This window comes from Idiotropiscis lumnitzeri, chromosome 7 (genome assembly GCF_059441095.1).
Source record: "Idiotropiscis lumnitzeri isolate Australia: NSW breed Sydney's pygmy pipehorse chromosome 7, RoL_Ilum_1.0, whole genome shotgun sequence".
Taxonomy (NCBI): Eukaryota; Metazoa; Chordata; class Actinopteri; order Syngnathiformes; family Syngnathidae; genus Idiotropiscis; species Idiotropiscis lumnitzeri.
This window is the reverse complement of record NC_142397.1, coordinates 21,844,316-21,858,333: the sequence shown is the minus strand read 5'-3', so window position 1 is coordinate 21,858,333 and position 14,018 is coordinate 21,844,316. Positions and strand designations below refer to the sequence as shown.

General features: G+C 41.5%; 1 protein-coding gene across 4 annotated transcripts in view; it reads right to left on the bottom strand.

Annotated features, from left to right (window-relative positions):
• akap1b (A-kinase anchoring protein 1b) overlaps nucleotides 1-14,018 on the bottom strand; it is a 41,764-nt gene that overhangs the window by 10,186 nt on the left and 17,560 nt on the right. For all 4 annotated transcript variants that reach the window (XM_088301007.1, XM_088301008.1, XM_088301010.1 and 1 more), the window contains exons 3-6: nucleotides 12,568-12,692; nucleotides 11,578-11,704; nucleotides 11,348-11,475; nucleotides 2,510-2,687 (exon numbers count right to left, since the gene is read on the bottom strand). In XM_088301007.1, coding sequence (XP_088157133.1) covers nucleotides 2,510-2,687; nucleotides 11,348-11,475; nucleotides 11,578-11,704; nucleotides 12,568-12,692 — 558 coding nt within the window. The remainder of the gene's footprint in view (nucleotides 1-2,509; nucleotides 2,688-11,347; nucleotides 11,476-11,577; nucleotides 11,705-12,567; nucleotides 12,693-14,018) is intronic.

Sequence of the window (14,018 nt, the reverse complement as noted above, 5' to 3'; positions counted from 1 at the left end):
TTGGTTTGTTCACGTTAATAAAGAAACAAAAAACAAAAACGTATAGTAAATATTTATCATCTCATCAATAGTTGCACAACAGTACCGAGTTTCAATTTAGCTTTGTTAAGGGATATTTCATTGACAACATCTAACATTAATATAAAAAGAACACGTACATTAGTACAAAATGTAAAAAAAAAAAGAATTGGTGGTGTGGGGGCGCGAATTGTTTTCTTCTTGGTAGGGGGGGCGTGACAGGAAATAATTGAGAACCACTGGTCTACTACAATAAAGATCTAAAAAAGAGCCTTAACATGTTGTTTCTCACCAATTTAATAAATATGTACTTCAAGACATTTAAACAAAGTCAAGTTTCGACAGATGCCAGTAGTGAGATGGGAAGATGGAAAAAGTACGTTGAAGAGTTGATGAATGAGGAAAATGAGAGAGAACGAAGAGAGGAAGAAGTGACGGCTGTGGACCAGGAAGTCGCAAAGATCAGTAAGGAGGATGTGAGAAGAGCATTGAAGAGGATGAAGAACGGTACCTGTGCTGTGGAGGTATGCAAGTGTCTAGGAGAGGTAGCAGTAGAATTTCTGACTGGGTTGTTCAACAGGGCCTTGGTGAGAAAATGCCAGAGGAATAGAGGAGAAGTGTGCGGGTGCCCATTTTTAAGAACAAGGGAGATGTGCAGAGTTGTGGCAACTACTACGAATAAAGCTAATGAGACACACAATGAAGCTGAGGGAAAGAGTGGTGGAAGCTAGACAGAGGGCAGAGGTGAACATCTGTGAGCAGCAGTATGGTTTTATGCCGCCCCCCCCAAAAAAAAAAGGGGTATAACATGCAATATTTGCTTTTAGGATGCTGATAGAGAAGTGCAGAGAAGCTCAGAAGGAGCTGCATTGAGTCTTTGTAGATCTGGAAAAAGCTAATGACAGAGTGCCCAGAGAGGAACTGTGGTTCTGTATGAGGAAGTCTGGAGCAGCGAGAGAAGTATGTTCAAGTGGTGCAAGACATGTATGAGGACTGTAAGACACTGGTGAGGTGTGCTGTAGGCGTGACGGAGTAGTTCAAGGAGGAGGTGGGACTACATCCGTGATTAGCATTGAGTCCCTTCTTGTTCGCTATAGTAATGGGCAGGATGATAGGCGAGGTTACACAGGAATCTCCATGGACCATGTTTGCAGATGACATTGTGATCTGTAGTGAGAGCTGAGAACAGGTGGAGGAGAAGCTGGAGGCATAGAGGTTTGCCCTGGAAAGGACGGGAATGAAGATTAGCCGTAGCAAGACGGAGTATCTGTGTGTAAATGTGAGGGACCCAAGAGGAAGAGTGAGCTTACAGCGAGCAGAGCCCAAGAAGGTGGAGGAGTTTAAGTATTTTGGGTCAACAGTCCAGAGTAATGGAGAGTGTGGAAAAGAAGTGAAGAAGCGTGTGCAGGCTGGCTGGAACGGGTGGAGAAAGGTATTTGGTGTGATGTGTGATAGAGTTTCAGCTAAAATGAAAGGAAAGATTTATAGAACTGTGGTGGGACCAGCGATGTTGTCTGGTCTGGAGACAGTGTCACTGAAGAAAAGACGGGGGGCAGAGCTGGATGTGGCAGAGATTAAGATGCTGAGGTTCTCTTTGGGAGTGACCAAGACGGATAGGATCAGGAATGAGTACATCAGAGGGACAGCACATGTTAGGGGCTTTGGAGATAAAGTCAGAGAGGTCAGAGAGATGGTTTGGACATGTCCAGAGAAGAGATACTGTGTATATTGGCAGGAGGATGCTGAGTTTCCAAGTGCCAGGAAAAAGGTCTAGAGGAAGACCAAAGAGCAGGTTCATGGATGTAGTTAAAGAGGACATGAAAGTATTTTGGGTGAGAACAGAGGATGCAGAGGACAGGGTTAGATGGAGGCATTAGATGGAGGCAACTGATTCGCTGTGGCAACCCCTGAAGGGAAAACCCGAAAGGAAAAGAAGAAACTAAGTCAAGTTTTTGAGTTTTTATTTTTAAAAACTAACACCATTTTACCCCTTATTTCTAGAAATGAATATTGGCTTCAGATTTTGGTTATCAGCCTCCATGACTATTGATAGTTGGTATCGGTCCTGAAAAAAAACATATCGGTCCATCATCCAATTAAACAATTAAAGTATTTATATGCTGACATTATGAGAACCAACCGCAACTCATTAGTTTTTGGTCGCTGGGGTTACCAAATCACTGTCAGTCCAAATCCACTTCTCTTTGCCAAAACTAAGAATGTTGCAACACATTATTGGTCTAAAAACAAAAAAACAAAAACCTCACTGGATAGGTTGTAAACATTGCTAAAGATACAGTAGAGACAATGTTGCTAAATCTACAACAGTAGCCCACAATTGACCACATTAAAACTAAAGTACCACAACGTTTTATTTTGACTTCTAGACTGCAAGGCCAGTCAGAGACTGTGGATAAGCCTAAATTGCCTAAGGCTGCCATAGACTATGTTGATTATTATTATTAGCCTTGTTTTAAAAAGGTATGGTTACCTTCAGCTGGGGAAGGAAGGATTGGTGTGCCGGGCTGGGAGTAGCACAAGAACATCTGCTGGTCAAGGCTTCTTAGGGCATGGTAAGTAGGATGGGTGTGCTGCTGGACAAAGACGTGCCCAGCTGATACAATATTCACCACAATAACATCAACCGTCACACCACTGGGCAGGAGAAGCTAGATGACAAATGACATTGAATACAATGAAATGTTAAAAGCAAAATAAAAATTTGAACGCTCAGTTAAGTGCAGACCTCTGCCAAAGGACAAAAACTTTGTGGCTGCAACGTTTACCGCCGGTGATAAATTTAAGTTTCAACGATTGAAGAAAAAAACAAAAAACAAAAGCACAAAAAAGTATCACCTGGATCAGCAATAAAGTGAATTATTAATACATTAAGTCAGTTCTAAACAATCAGAGTGGTCAATTCACATACAGTTATAGTAGCAGCAAATTCAACATGATTTAGAAACTACCAGCCATATAAAAAATAAATTTTATTTTAATTTAATACGACTTCATTAAACAGCAGGTAACTTTTCACACATGTATTTCAGTGAAAAAAAACGTCACTTAAACATTGCTCGCATAGGTTAAAGCAGGGTGTAAAACTCATTTCAGCTCAGGGGCCACATGGAGGGAAAATCTATTACCAAGTAGGCCGGACCAATAAAATCATGGTCAATAACGAAAAGCAATCACTGGCAATATTATGCAGATTAGCGCTATTTGCATGCTGTCCTGCAAATAGCGGAGGTCAACTGTAAATACATTGTAATATATAAAAGAACTATAAAGAATACATATTAGAAATGTTTTCATAAAATACACATTTTGTATAGAACACAATAATATGAATTAAAATAAATCAAAAAATAAATACAATGCAACTCAAATATCCAGTGGCAAGAAAAGTCCCAGTCAAAATGCTGATTTCAAGGAATACAGTGAAATGTAAAGGATTTAATTGAATACAACAAGGCTCCAAGTAACATTGAGGAATACCTACCATTTAGCATTTTAGTTTTGGCAACACAAGTTTGTCATCTTGTTTAACGAACGTTTCAGCCAACTGTGATGACTCAGTCTGAACACTAGGGGGCACCCACAAAATGACGTACTGGAAGTGTCTGACAGAGGAAAAAGAAAACTCACAAGCGAAGAAATTATGTCACGTCGAATATTGGAGCGCTGTGTGCGAAGCCAAGCTAAAAAAGTACATTTAAAACAAAAAAAAATAAAGCACTGTATGACTGAGCCAAATGTCCAGTGCTGGCCCAGATTGTGAACCCCACCCAGCGTGAATTTCGTTGCGGCGATCGACGGTTTTTACCTGCACTGAGGGATGAAGCTCAATGCTAATGTGAACGCTAGTGTAATTCCACACTTCAGCAATCAATGTTAGCTTGCTTCAAATTGAAGAGTGCTTTAACTGTCACAAAAAGGAACAGCCCAGCTCACACGTTGATGCCAGCCATCAAAAAGCAATCGACATGCACTGAAATCACTTGTTTTTGACATTTATGAACATAAAAGGCGCCAACACTTTGCCCGTACGAGCTTCAACATCGCCATACGTATGTCACGTGGTCATGCCACATGTCACACATCGACAGTTTGTTTAATGAAGTTATAAGGATGTTAATCCTTGTCATATGCGTTTATGCTACCTGAAGTAGAAGGTGTCATATTTAGCACATTTGTTTGATTTATGGAGCAAGATGTTTTTTTTTAACAAATTAAACCACGACTACATATGTTAAATAGTGACATCGTGGCCAGTTCCTTATTAAACGTGCTATGCTCATCTGAGCATGGCTTGTAAATATAAAGAAAAAACACCGCGTGAAAGGCTTACACCTTGATGATTTCCTTGAACTGTTCGATACATATACAATGATATGGTGGAAATCTGTTAATAATATTAAGTATAGAGATGTACATTACTTACATTATAGACATACATTAGTACAGTAATCCCTCATTTATCGCGGGGATACGCGTAAAAAATAACCCGCGATAGGTGAAATCCGCGAAGTAGTCAGCTTTATTTGCTTTTATTATTTTACAATGCATTTGATATGATGCATTGCTGTGGTTTGTTTGTACGTGTAGATGCGAAGGTGTGGTCCTGCAGTGCCACCTTGTGGCAATGCTGCATTCGTTTCTAAGCGTGTTATTCTATCTTTTTTTTTGTAATTCAACTTTCGGGTTCCACATACGTTGACAGAGCGGCGGTAAAAAAGCCATCTATATTAACACACACACCTAGGATAGAGCATTAATTTGATGGTTTTGGGAAAGAATTGACATTGTGATTTTTCGTTATTTTACATTGTCCGTAGCACAGAATCTCGATGTGTATCCCAAGACAGCTGACTGTCGGAACTGTTAACTAGCGCCCTTGGAGCACGGAATGAGGTACGGTAGTGTATAAAATGTTAAATATATTTAAAATATAAATTATTAGTTTGATGGTAAATTGAAATGGTGTGATTTGATTCATTTGTATTTCTTCATTGGTTTGTATTGTGTTGATAGGAGAGTTGTGAAACTACGATTACAATTTGTGTTTTTCTGTTGTTCTGCAGTTTTCACGGTGCAGAATGCTGAACATGCTTGTTCAGAGATAAAAGCTTATCGACACCCGTTTGAAACTCACTGCGTCCTTATTTGAAATCCAAGGGGCCGCAACACAGAGCAAAACACCACTGTAAAAAAAAAAAAATCTGCGAAGCAGCGATAGGTGAAGTGTGATATAGCGAGGGATTACTGTATACAACTAACATTGGCCATTTGGCATACTCAGGCTGGATAAAGTATAAAAAGAAATACAGCCCACCTGAATGACATTCTGGCCCGATTAAACCCGCTTGAGGGGCTGATCGGCCCCGTGGGCCATGTTTGAAAGCCCAGGCGCCGTCGGCCCATTTTGAGGTATTGATGGGGAAACGTAGAAATGATACTGGTTTTCCCAACGTCTTGTATGCGCCAAAACTGCGCACATGCAATCACCTTGGTTAATGTAAGGTGGCATGTTAGAAATGGTTGTTACGTAACGTCATTGACTGGGCCTTCCCTTGCATTTACCAGTTGATAGAGTGACACACATGATTGCTGTTGTTGTTATCACATATTTGCCTAGCCTAGCATCTGGATTAAGGACTTTCTGACCAACAGACCCCAGACTGTGTTGCTCGGCCCCTACACGTCCTCCACCCGCATGCTGAGCACCGGTTACCCTCAAGGATGCGTGCTGAGCCCTCTCCTGTACGCCCTCTACACCTACGACTGCAGCCCGGCCCACGGTAACAACACCATCGTCAAGTTTGCTGACGACACGACAGTGGTCGGTCTGATCTCGGAAGGTGACGAGACAGCCTACAGAGAGGAGGTAAAGAGGCTGACGGCTTGGTGCGAGGACAACAGACTGCAACTCAACATTGCAAAAACAAAGGAGATCGTCGTCGAGGAACAAGACGGTACCGCCCCCCCTCTGCATCGAAGGCGTGCGTGTGGAGAGGGTCCACACGTTCAAGTTCCTGGGAGTACAGATCTCCGATGACCTTTCTTGGACACACAACACCACAGCAGTGGTAAAGAAGGTCCGCCAGCGTCTGCACTTCCTCAGAGTCATCAGGAAATTCGACCTGGACAGGAAGCTGCTGCTGGCCTTCTACCACTCGTCCATAGAGAGCCTGTTGACGTACTGTGTCTCCACCTGGTACAGCGGCTGCACTGAGGCGGCCAGAGTGAGGCTCCAGAGGACAGTCAAAATAGCGCAAAGGATTATTGGCTGCCCTCTCCCCTCACTGTCGGACATCTACACCGCCCGGTGCCTCAGCAGGGCTCTCAACATCGTCAAAGACAATACCCACCCAAACTCCCACCTGTTCGACCTGATGCCCTCTGGCAGGCGCTACAGGTGCATCAAATCAAAGACTAATAGACTGAAAAACAGTTTCTTTCCGAGAGCCATCACCATTCTGAACTCTCACACACACACACACACACACACACACACACACACGAGACCACCCCTACCTTGCAGAACAGCATCGTGATGTGTTTTTATATACCCTATTCAGTATTATTTTCCATTGCACTCTCTTATCTAATTTATATATTTGTCTGTATTATTGTTGTATTGCACTGCAGAGGGGAGCTCTCTAATCTCGTTGCACACTTGAGTACAGTGACAATAAAGGGATTTCTAATTCTAATTCTAGTTTCACAGACAAGGCTGATATTAAGATAAATCAAATTAGTAGAGCTAGGTCATTTAAGTGACTTGCATGAGCGTGGCTTAAATTTGCCAGAGTTGGTTCCAGACTATGGAGTCCTGGAATATTTCATTAGAATTTACATTGCCATCGTGCCAAAGGTAATATACAATCATATATATGCCTACAGTTAACTAGAAAGCTTAAAATAGCACGATATGACCCCTTTAATTCATGCCCACTAGCTGGCGAAATTTTGTCACACATACGCAAGAGTATCTGTGTTTTGTTCTCAAATCCTCTGGAGTGTCAACAGGTATGTGCTTCTCCCACCTACATATGTCACAAACAGATGTGAGACGAGTGCATGTACTCTGTGATGAGACGAGAATCTGGAAATACTCATTCGGCATTCGTTTTTAATGGCTTCTATTTATTGTTGATTTTTAATCATTGTAATTTGTTATTGTAATACCCGTATGCTTTGCATTCCGCCGCAATAGTTTTATTCTCCAGTGTGAGCAGGTTCTATTTGCGGCAGCCAATAGCGATCCAGACTCGCTTTTCAATGATGCTACTTTGCGGCTCTGCTTACAGCAAGTCAAGACGGAGCAGATATGTCTGTCTGCATTCGCTGCCATGGCGTCTTAGAAAGGTCCCGTGAGCTATTATAAGCTTGCTCTAATATAACAAGGATGACCAAAATGTGTCTTGCTGAATTTCTTCTTGATAAACCATACATACCATAATTTTAAGACCATAAGGTGCCCTTCAGTCTTATATTTTCTTAAAAATGGACGAAGTGCCTTATAATGTAGCACGCCTTATGTCTGCAAGAGTTCCAAAATCTGTCAATGCTGTGTGACTTTGACGAGCGCTCCGTTTGACTGACTGGATCATTACCTGTTGACACGCTACTTGTATAGAGGAAAGGTGGACTGACTGAGGACAGCATGATGTGCGTGAAAGAATCTAAAAGGCATGCCGGCAAATAGAGCCTTGAAAAGGACTATGTTTCATCAACAACGCTTGTGTTTAGAGCACACACCTAATATCAGGTAAGAGTTAGCATGAAGTGTACCATCAGGAAATATATCAGAGTCCGTCTGGAAAATGATATGGGATAGACTTAGGAGTAGTGGCTGACATACATAAACATATATTGTGAAAATTTCACACATTTTCTGAGAGTCTATGACTGAAGACATCTATGAACATTTTTTACCATACTGGTAGTGCCATCTACTGGCTAAAAGAAATATTTAATTTTTTTATGTTTTACTGCCAGCGGTTACCCAGCTACACCTCATATTTGGTCGGAAGAGTGTTTTGGTCTTTATGATGCTTCAACACTAAGATTGTGCATTTTTGCAAACAGTTGTTGCCTGGGCAACATTCTTTTTTGCCAACACAATACCACTTTGTAGGGGTTATAAACTTGTACGAAAACTCATGAAAGTTTGCAACAACATCAGGCGTGGCAGCAGCTTTGATATTTCATTCGGTTAGTGTTTGAGTAAAAAAAAAAAAAAGAGGCTCAATAATGACGACAAATATTTAGTGTAGCAGCCTTTGTACGTGTAAACAAGCTCTAGCAGAAGTTGGAGGCAAATGAAACAGCCCAAGATCTACAAAAAGGCTCAGAATTCATACTGTAACCTCAAAAGGAAGTAGGCCATTTTTAATTTCCTTTCAAACACTTAAAAGTCCCAAATCTCCTCCAAAACAGTCAGGCGCCCTATAATACAGAACGAGATCCTTAGATCTGTACACACGTTACTCTTTTAAGTAACCATTCTAACTAGTGATGTGCTCGACTGTACCGAGGCGCCGGAGCATGTTCCGAGTAAACCGGAAAAGAATCGGCAAAGCGCGCATCAAGGCATGTGGGGGTGTCCACGCACGTACATACACAAAAACACATGCACACTATCACACACACGCACTTGTGTACATACTTCATTTCAGCAGTTCAATCATTTTTTATGTGCACATGAACTGATATTTTCTTATCAAAAACACTTTGTCATGCTCCATCCATCCATTATCCGCCGCTTATCCGGGGTCGGGTCGCGGGGGCAGCAGCTTCAGCAGGGAAGCCCAGACTTCCCGCTCCCCAGCCACATCTTCCAGTTCTGCCGGAGGGATGCCCAGGCGTTCCCAGGCCAGCCGGGAGACGTAGTCTCTCCAGCGTGTCCTGGGTCGTCCTCTGGGCCTCCTGCCGGTGGGACATGCCCGGAACACCTCACCAGGGAGGCGTCCAGGAGGAATCCTAAACAGATGCCCGAGCCACCTCATCTGGCTCCTCTCTACGTGGAGGAGCAGCGGCTCGACACTGAGTCCCTCCCGGATGGCCGAGCTTCTCACCCTATCTCTAAGGGAGAGCCCAGACACCCTGCGGAGGAAACTCATTTCGGCCGCTTGTATCCGAGATCTTGTTCTTTCGGTCGCGACCCACAGCTCGTGACCATAGGTGAGGGTAGGAACGTAGATCGACCGGTAAATCGAGAGCTTCGCCTTTTGGCTCAGCTCCCTCTTCACCACGACAGACCGATACAGCGTCCGCATCACAGCGGAGGCTGCACCGATCCGCCTGTCGATCTCCCGCTCCATCCTCCCCTCACTCGTGAACAAGACCCCAAGATACTTAAACTCCTCCACTTGGGGCAGGATCTCCTCCCCGACCTGGAGAGGGCACTCCACCCTTTTCCGGCTGAGAACCATGGTCTCAGATTTGGAGGTGCTGATCCTCATCCCAACCGCTTCACACTCGGCTGCGAACCGCTCCAGTGAGAGTTGGAGATCACAGCCTGAGGAAGCCAACAGTACCACATCATCTTTGTCATGCTGATTTTCTTATTTTATAGAAGAAAAGCATTATTTAGATCAGGCATCATCAAATGGCGGACCGCGGTCCGGATGGTTCGGACCGGACCCATGACCAATCTATGATGATTTGTTTTCAGGGCGCATTCGCAAATGTTGACGCTGCAATTCTAGTTAATACGGAAAAGGTGTCACTGATTTGAGCCAATCAAATCTTTTGTTTACGATCCACTGCCAATTGCGCAGCAGACCGGAAGAGAGTGCTGCTGACAGTATGCCTTGCTTAAAAGTTAGCGAGGTCGATGCGTCTTGTTTTAAATGAATGGACGGAGAAATTTAGTTGCGTTCTGGCTGCAGCCAATTCAAAACCACTGTGCATCATATGCTCCGAAACAGTCGCAACATTGCGAAGCGCCACTACGAAACAAAGCACCGCCCTTTTGTGCACAGTTATCCGCTGACGTTTGAGGTGAGCGCAGGCAAAAACATCAAACTTCGAGTGCAGTACAACAGATTTTTACATTTTCGTTTACATCCCAGCGGCATGCAAATGAATATTCAGTAAAAGTATCATGGATTTTGGGGAAACATAAAAAAACGTTCAAGTGATGGGGAAGTTGTGAAGGAGTGCTTAAATACGGTTGCACAAACATTATTTAAAGGAAAACACAAAGCCCAGATGTGTGAAATAATCTACCAAATCCCAATGGCCCTGACTCCGTTCCAACCCAGAATTAAGTCACTGGCAGGGCAGTCACGAACTCATTTTTCTCATTAAGAGAAGTTAAAAAATATTCAAAAGAAAAAGTGGTGTCAAAGCTAATTTTTTATTAGTTTTTCATGAGGACAGCCATTTTTATTGATTATGTACTGAACATGTCGACCTGTTTTACTTGGATAATTAGACTTTCCGTTTTTTTTAGGCTGATAACTCTGATTTAAGGAAAAAAAGGTTAAATATGTTAACTCAATGCTTAGCACTTGATATATTTCTGCAGGAGATATTTTAGAGTTTTTTTCTGGAAGTGGCAAACTTAAGTTCCTGGAGCCACATTTTCTTGAATGTGAAATAAACGCCTTATATTTGTTTGACTGGCAAAGGTGTTTAATGGGAACATTGCTAAATATTTAGTATATAAGTGCGCTCTGTTGAAAATGACCAAATATTGAAACTATATAAAAATGTGAACATAGGCTAGACATTTCGGGAAGTTGGACTTTGGTTCGGACCTTTTAATTGGAAGAAATTTTCGTCGTGGACCTCTGTGACTTTTAATTGACTACCTCTGATTTAGATGTTTGAGATGTCACAAAAGAAAAGAAGCAGTGTAAAAGTCAAGGTTGTGCTTGAAATGTTTGTTTTCACTCTTTTTCTCCGCTTTTTGTCTGGTACGGGAATTTTGACCAAATTTTCTAACGCGCTCAGTGGAAAACGGAAAAAGATAAAATTAGACTTTTTCTGATGAAAGACAAGAAGCACATGTAACAGAGTGCGGCCTTTAATGCGGTGCGCCCTATGGCTGTGAAAATACGGTACTTAATTTAATAAAAATTGCGATTATAATGTGCCAGTACCAAACGTGTCAGTACCCAAACGTTGCCAGGGCTGTGAGGGCCATTTATAGCTGCTTATAGCTCTAGTTTGATATCTTTTTTCCTTTTAAAATTTAAGTAAATAATTCTTCACCTCAATATGGCAGTCATGTTCACTGAGACTATGCAGTATATAATCCAATGAAAGGTGCCCAATGAACGGTACAACTAGAAGACAAAAGAGTCAGCCTTACCCATGAAGTCATGGGGAGTGATGGCAATGTAAGGGGGGGTGGCGGTGGTGCATAAAGGTTGGTCAAATCCATATCTTTAAACTTCTTTCCAATCAGAGACAGGGCTTTGTCAACTTGCAGTTGCGTACCTGGGTAGACATCAAACATGAGGTTCAACTTCAATTGTGATATAGTTTGTTCCCATTTTGAAACAAGATTCTGTAGAAAATGAGACAGTCCCCACAACTCACCCTCTATGTGACAGATTTGGAACTCCTGTGTGTAAGGCAGGGTCGAGATGTATATCTTTGCACCAGAGGTCTGCTTCAGAAAACTCACATATCTTCCTTGCTTCCCAATTAAACGTCCAACCAAAAGCTGAAACCAAAAGACAGCCAAAGAATGCACATCATTCACATTCTAAGTGGAGTTAAATTTCTATAAAGCGAGTGTCCTTTCAGAGATGTGCATCATTGGTGAGAAGGAAATTCTTAAGTATGCAAAAATTAGAAGTGAAATGAAAATGTGTCTCTCAAACAATGATAATCCTGACACCAACACTTAGCGTTCAACTATTATCACAAGTGACACAATGGAAAAACTAGGGCTACAAGATATTCGAAAGAAATGACATTGCCATTATTTTGGGGGGGAGGGTGCGATATATATATATTGCGATATTAAAAATAGAAGAAATTTCCCCAGATGACATAGGTATGTTTGGAAAGAATTTGGTTAACTGTGATATAAAAGGGATCCCGGAGGCCATGTCTCTCCAACACAGCACTTCTCAAATAGTGGGGCAGGTCCCCCTGTGGGGACGCGAAGCAATGCTGAGGGGGGGCACGTGTGACCCTGGGAACATGCTTTCAACTAAAATCTGTTCGACAATGTTTGAGAGAGCGAGCGAGCGAGAGATGGAGAGAATACATACATTAAATGGAATTGGAACCGATTAATTGTATTTCAATGGGAAAAGTGACCCTGATAAATGAACGTTTTGAGTTACAAACTGTGTCACTCAACAAATTCCGTTCAGCAGGTACCACTGTACTAGTCAAACAAACTTAACTTTAGGTGTCAGTGGTTCCAAGCACAGCACACATTGTCTGTTGTAGGTGGTCCCCTAGTTTATAGGAATACTTGGGGCATGCTGGCAATTTCTTCAACTGATTCTGCACTAAAAATTTGTGTTAAAATTGACAGTGTGATATACACGGGTAAAACCTGCAATGCCTCACCTTTGGAACCTCAATTTCCCAGATGACAAGCTCAGAGCTTGAAGACAAAGCATGGTTACTATGACTTTCTCGAGCGCCCATGGTGCAGCCACTGTCCACAGAGTCCATACTGTTCACATCAGAGCCTACACAGAGAGGTACAGTCATCACTGTTTTCAGCAGCATAAACAAAACATGGAACCAGTTAACGAGATCATGAAAATCCAATTACACAATCTGATAGTTGTAATAATCATCTCAGGTTTCATCAGACTTTGTATATCAATTAAAAAAAAAAAAAAAATTATATAATTATATATATATATATATATATATATATATATATATATATATATACACATACATACACATAAATGTTATTTCAGAAGAAACCATGTTAATTTTAGTGACAGAACTCCAGCTTATTTTTAAAACATCTGGTTTTGCCTGGTTGAACACAAACTACTTCAGAAAATGGATGGATGGATCGCAAAGACGGTGTTGTCATAATAGTCATTAATACTTGTGGGAATGGCCATGGCTGGTGGTTAGAGCATCTACAGTGAGTGATATTTTAAATCATTTATTTCATTGAGAATATCTTCACTTTAAAGTGACCATTGGGACTCAAATAGGGTCCTGCATTTACTTAAAAATACGGGTGTGCAAGTATGTGCAAAAGTCACTGTTAAGTAAATAATTCTGCAAGTTATTTGCTCTTTGAAGCATTAATGTTAAATGTACAGTAAAAGACTGGCATGTGCAGTACTATTGTAATGTTCCTGACAGAATTTTAAAAATAGGAAAATTAACAAATTGACTTTCTGCCAGTTGGCATATTTAGCAACTTTCGAGCTGATACAATCAAGTAAAAAAAGTTTGGTTTGCCCCGTTTACAACCAGTACAAAACAGTCTAGAGCCCTGCTTTGATTTATTTTGCATTTATTTTATTTAGGTGCAGAACATTCTCCTGTTTGAGGGTAAATTCCAAATGTTTGGAATTAATGAGTCATATTCTGATACCTACCGTTGCTGAAAATTGTTATTTGGTTTAATAGTATAACTTGATCAAGTCTTTTCTAACAATTCATGCAAAAAAAATAAATAACATGTATTATTTTTGCTGATATTGTATCAGACGATATCAATATCGGAGATTACTCAAGGGTGCATTATTGTATCAGATCGGAAGTGAAAAATGTATCGGGACACCCTTACGTTTAGCCACATTGGCCAAAGGGTTTCATGATACACTGACAACCCAGGAATGCGAGTAATCAATTGTGAATATAGCCACATCCCCAGTCACAAGTAGGGCTGCCACAATTATTTTGGTAGTCGACTAATCACCAAGAGCAGTCGTGATTAGTCAATTAATCGGATCATGCAATAATTGCTGCAAGAAATTTGTTTACAGCTTGAATTCTTTAAGAAATGTGATGAGGTAAGAATGTATCAAAACACCAAAGTG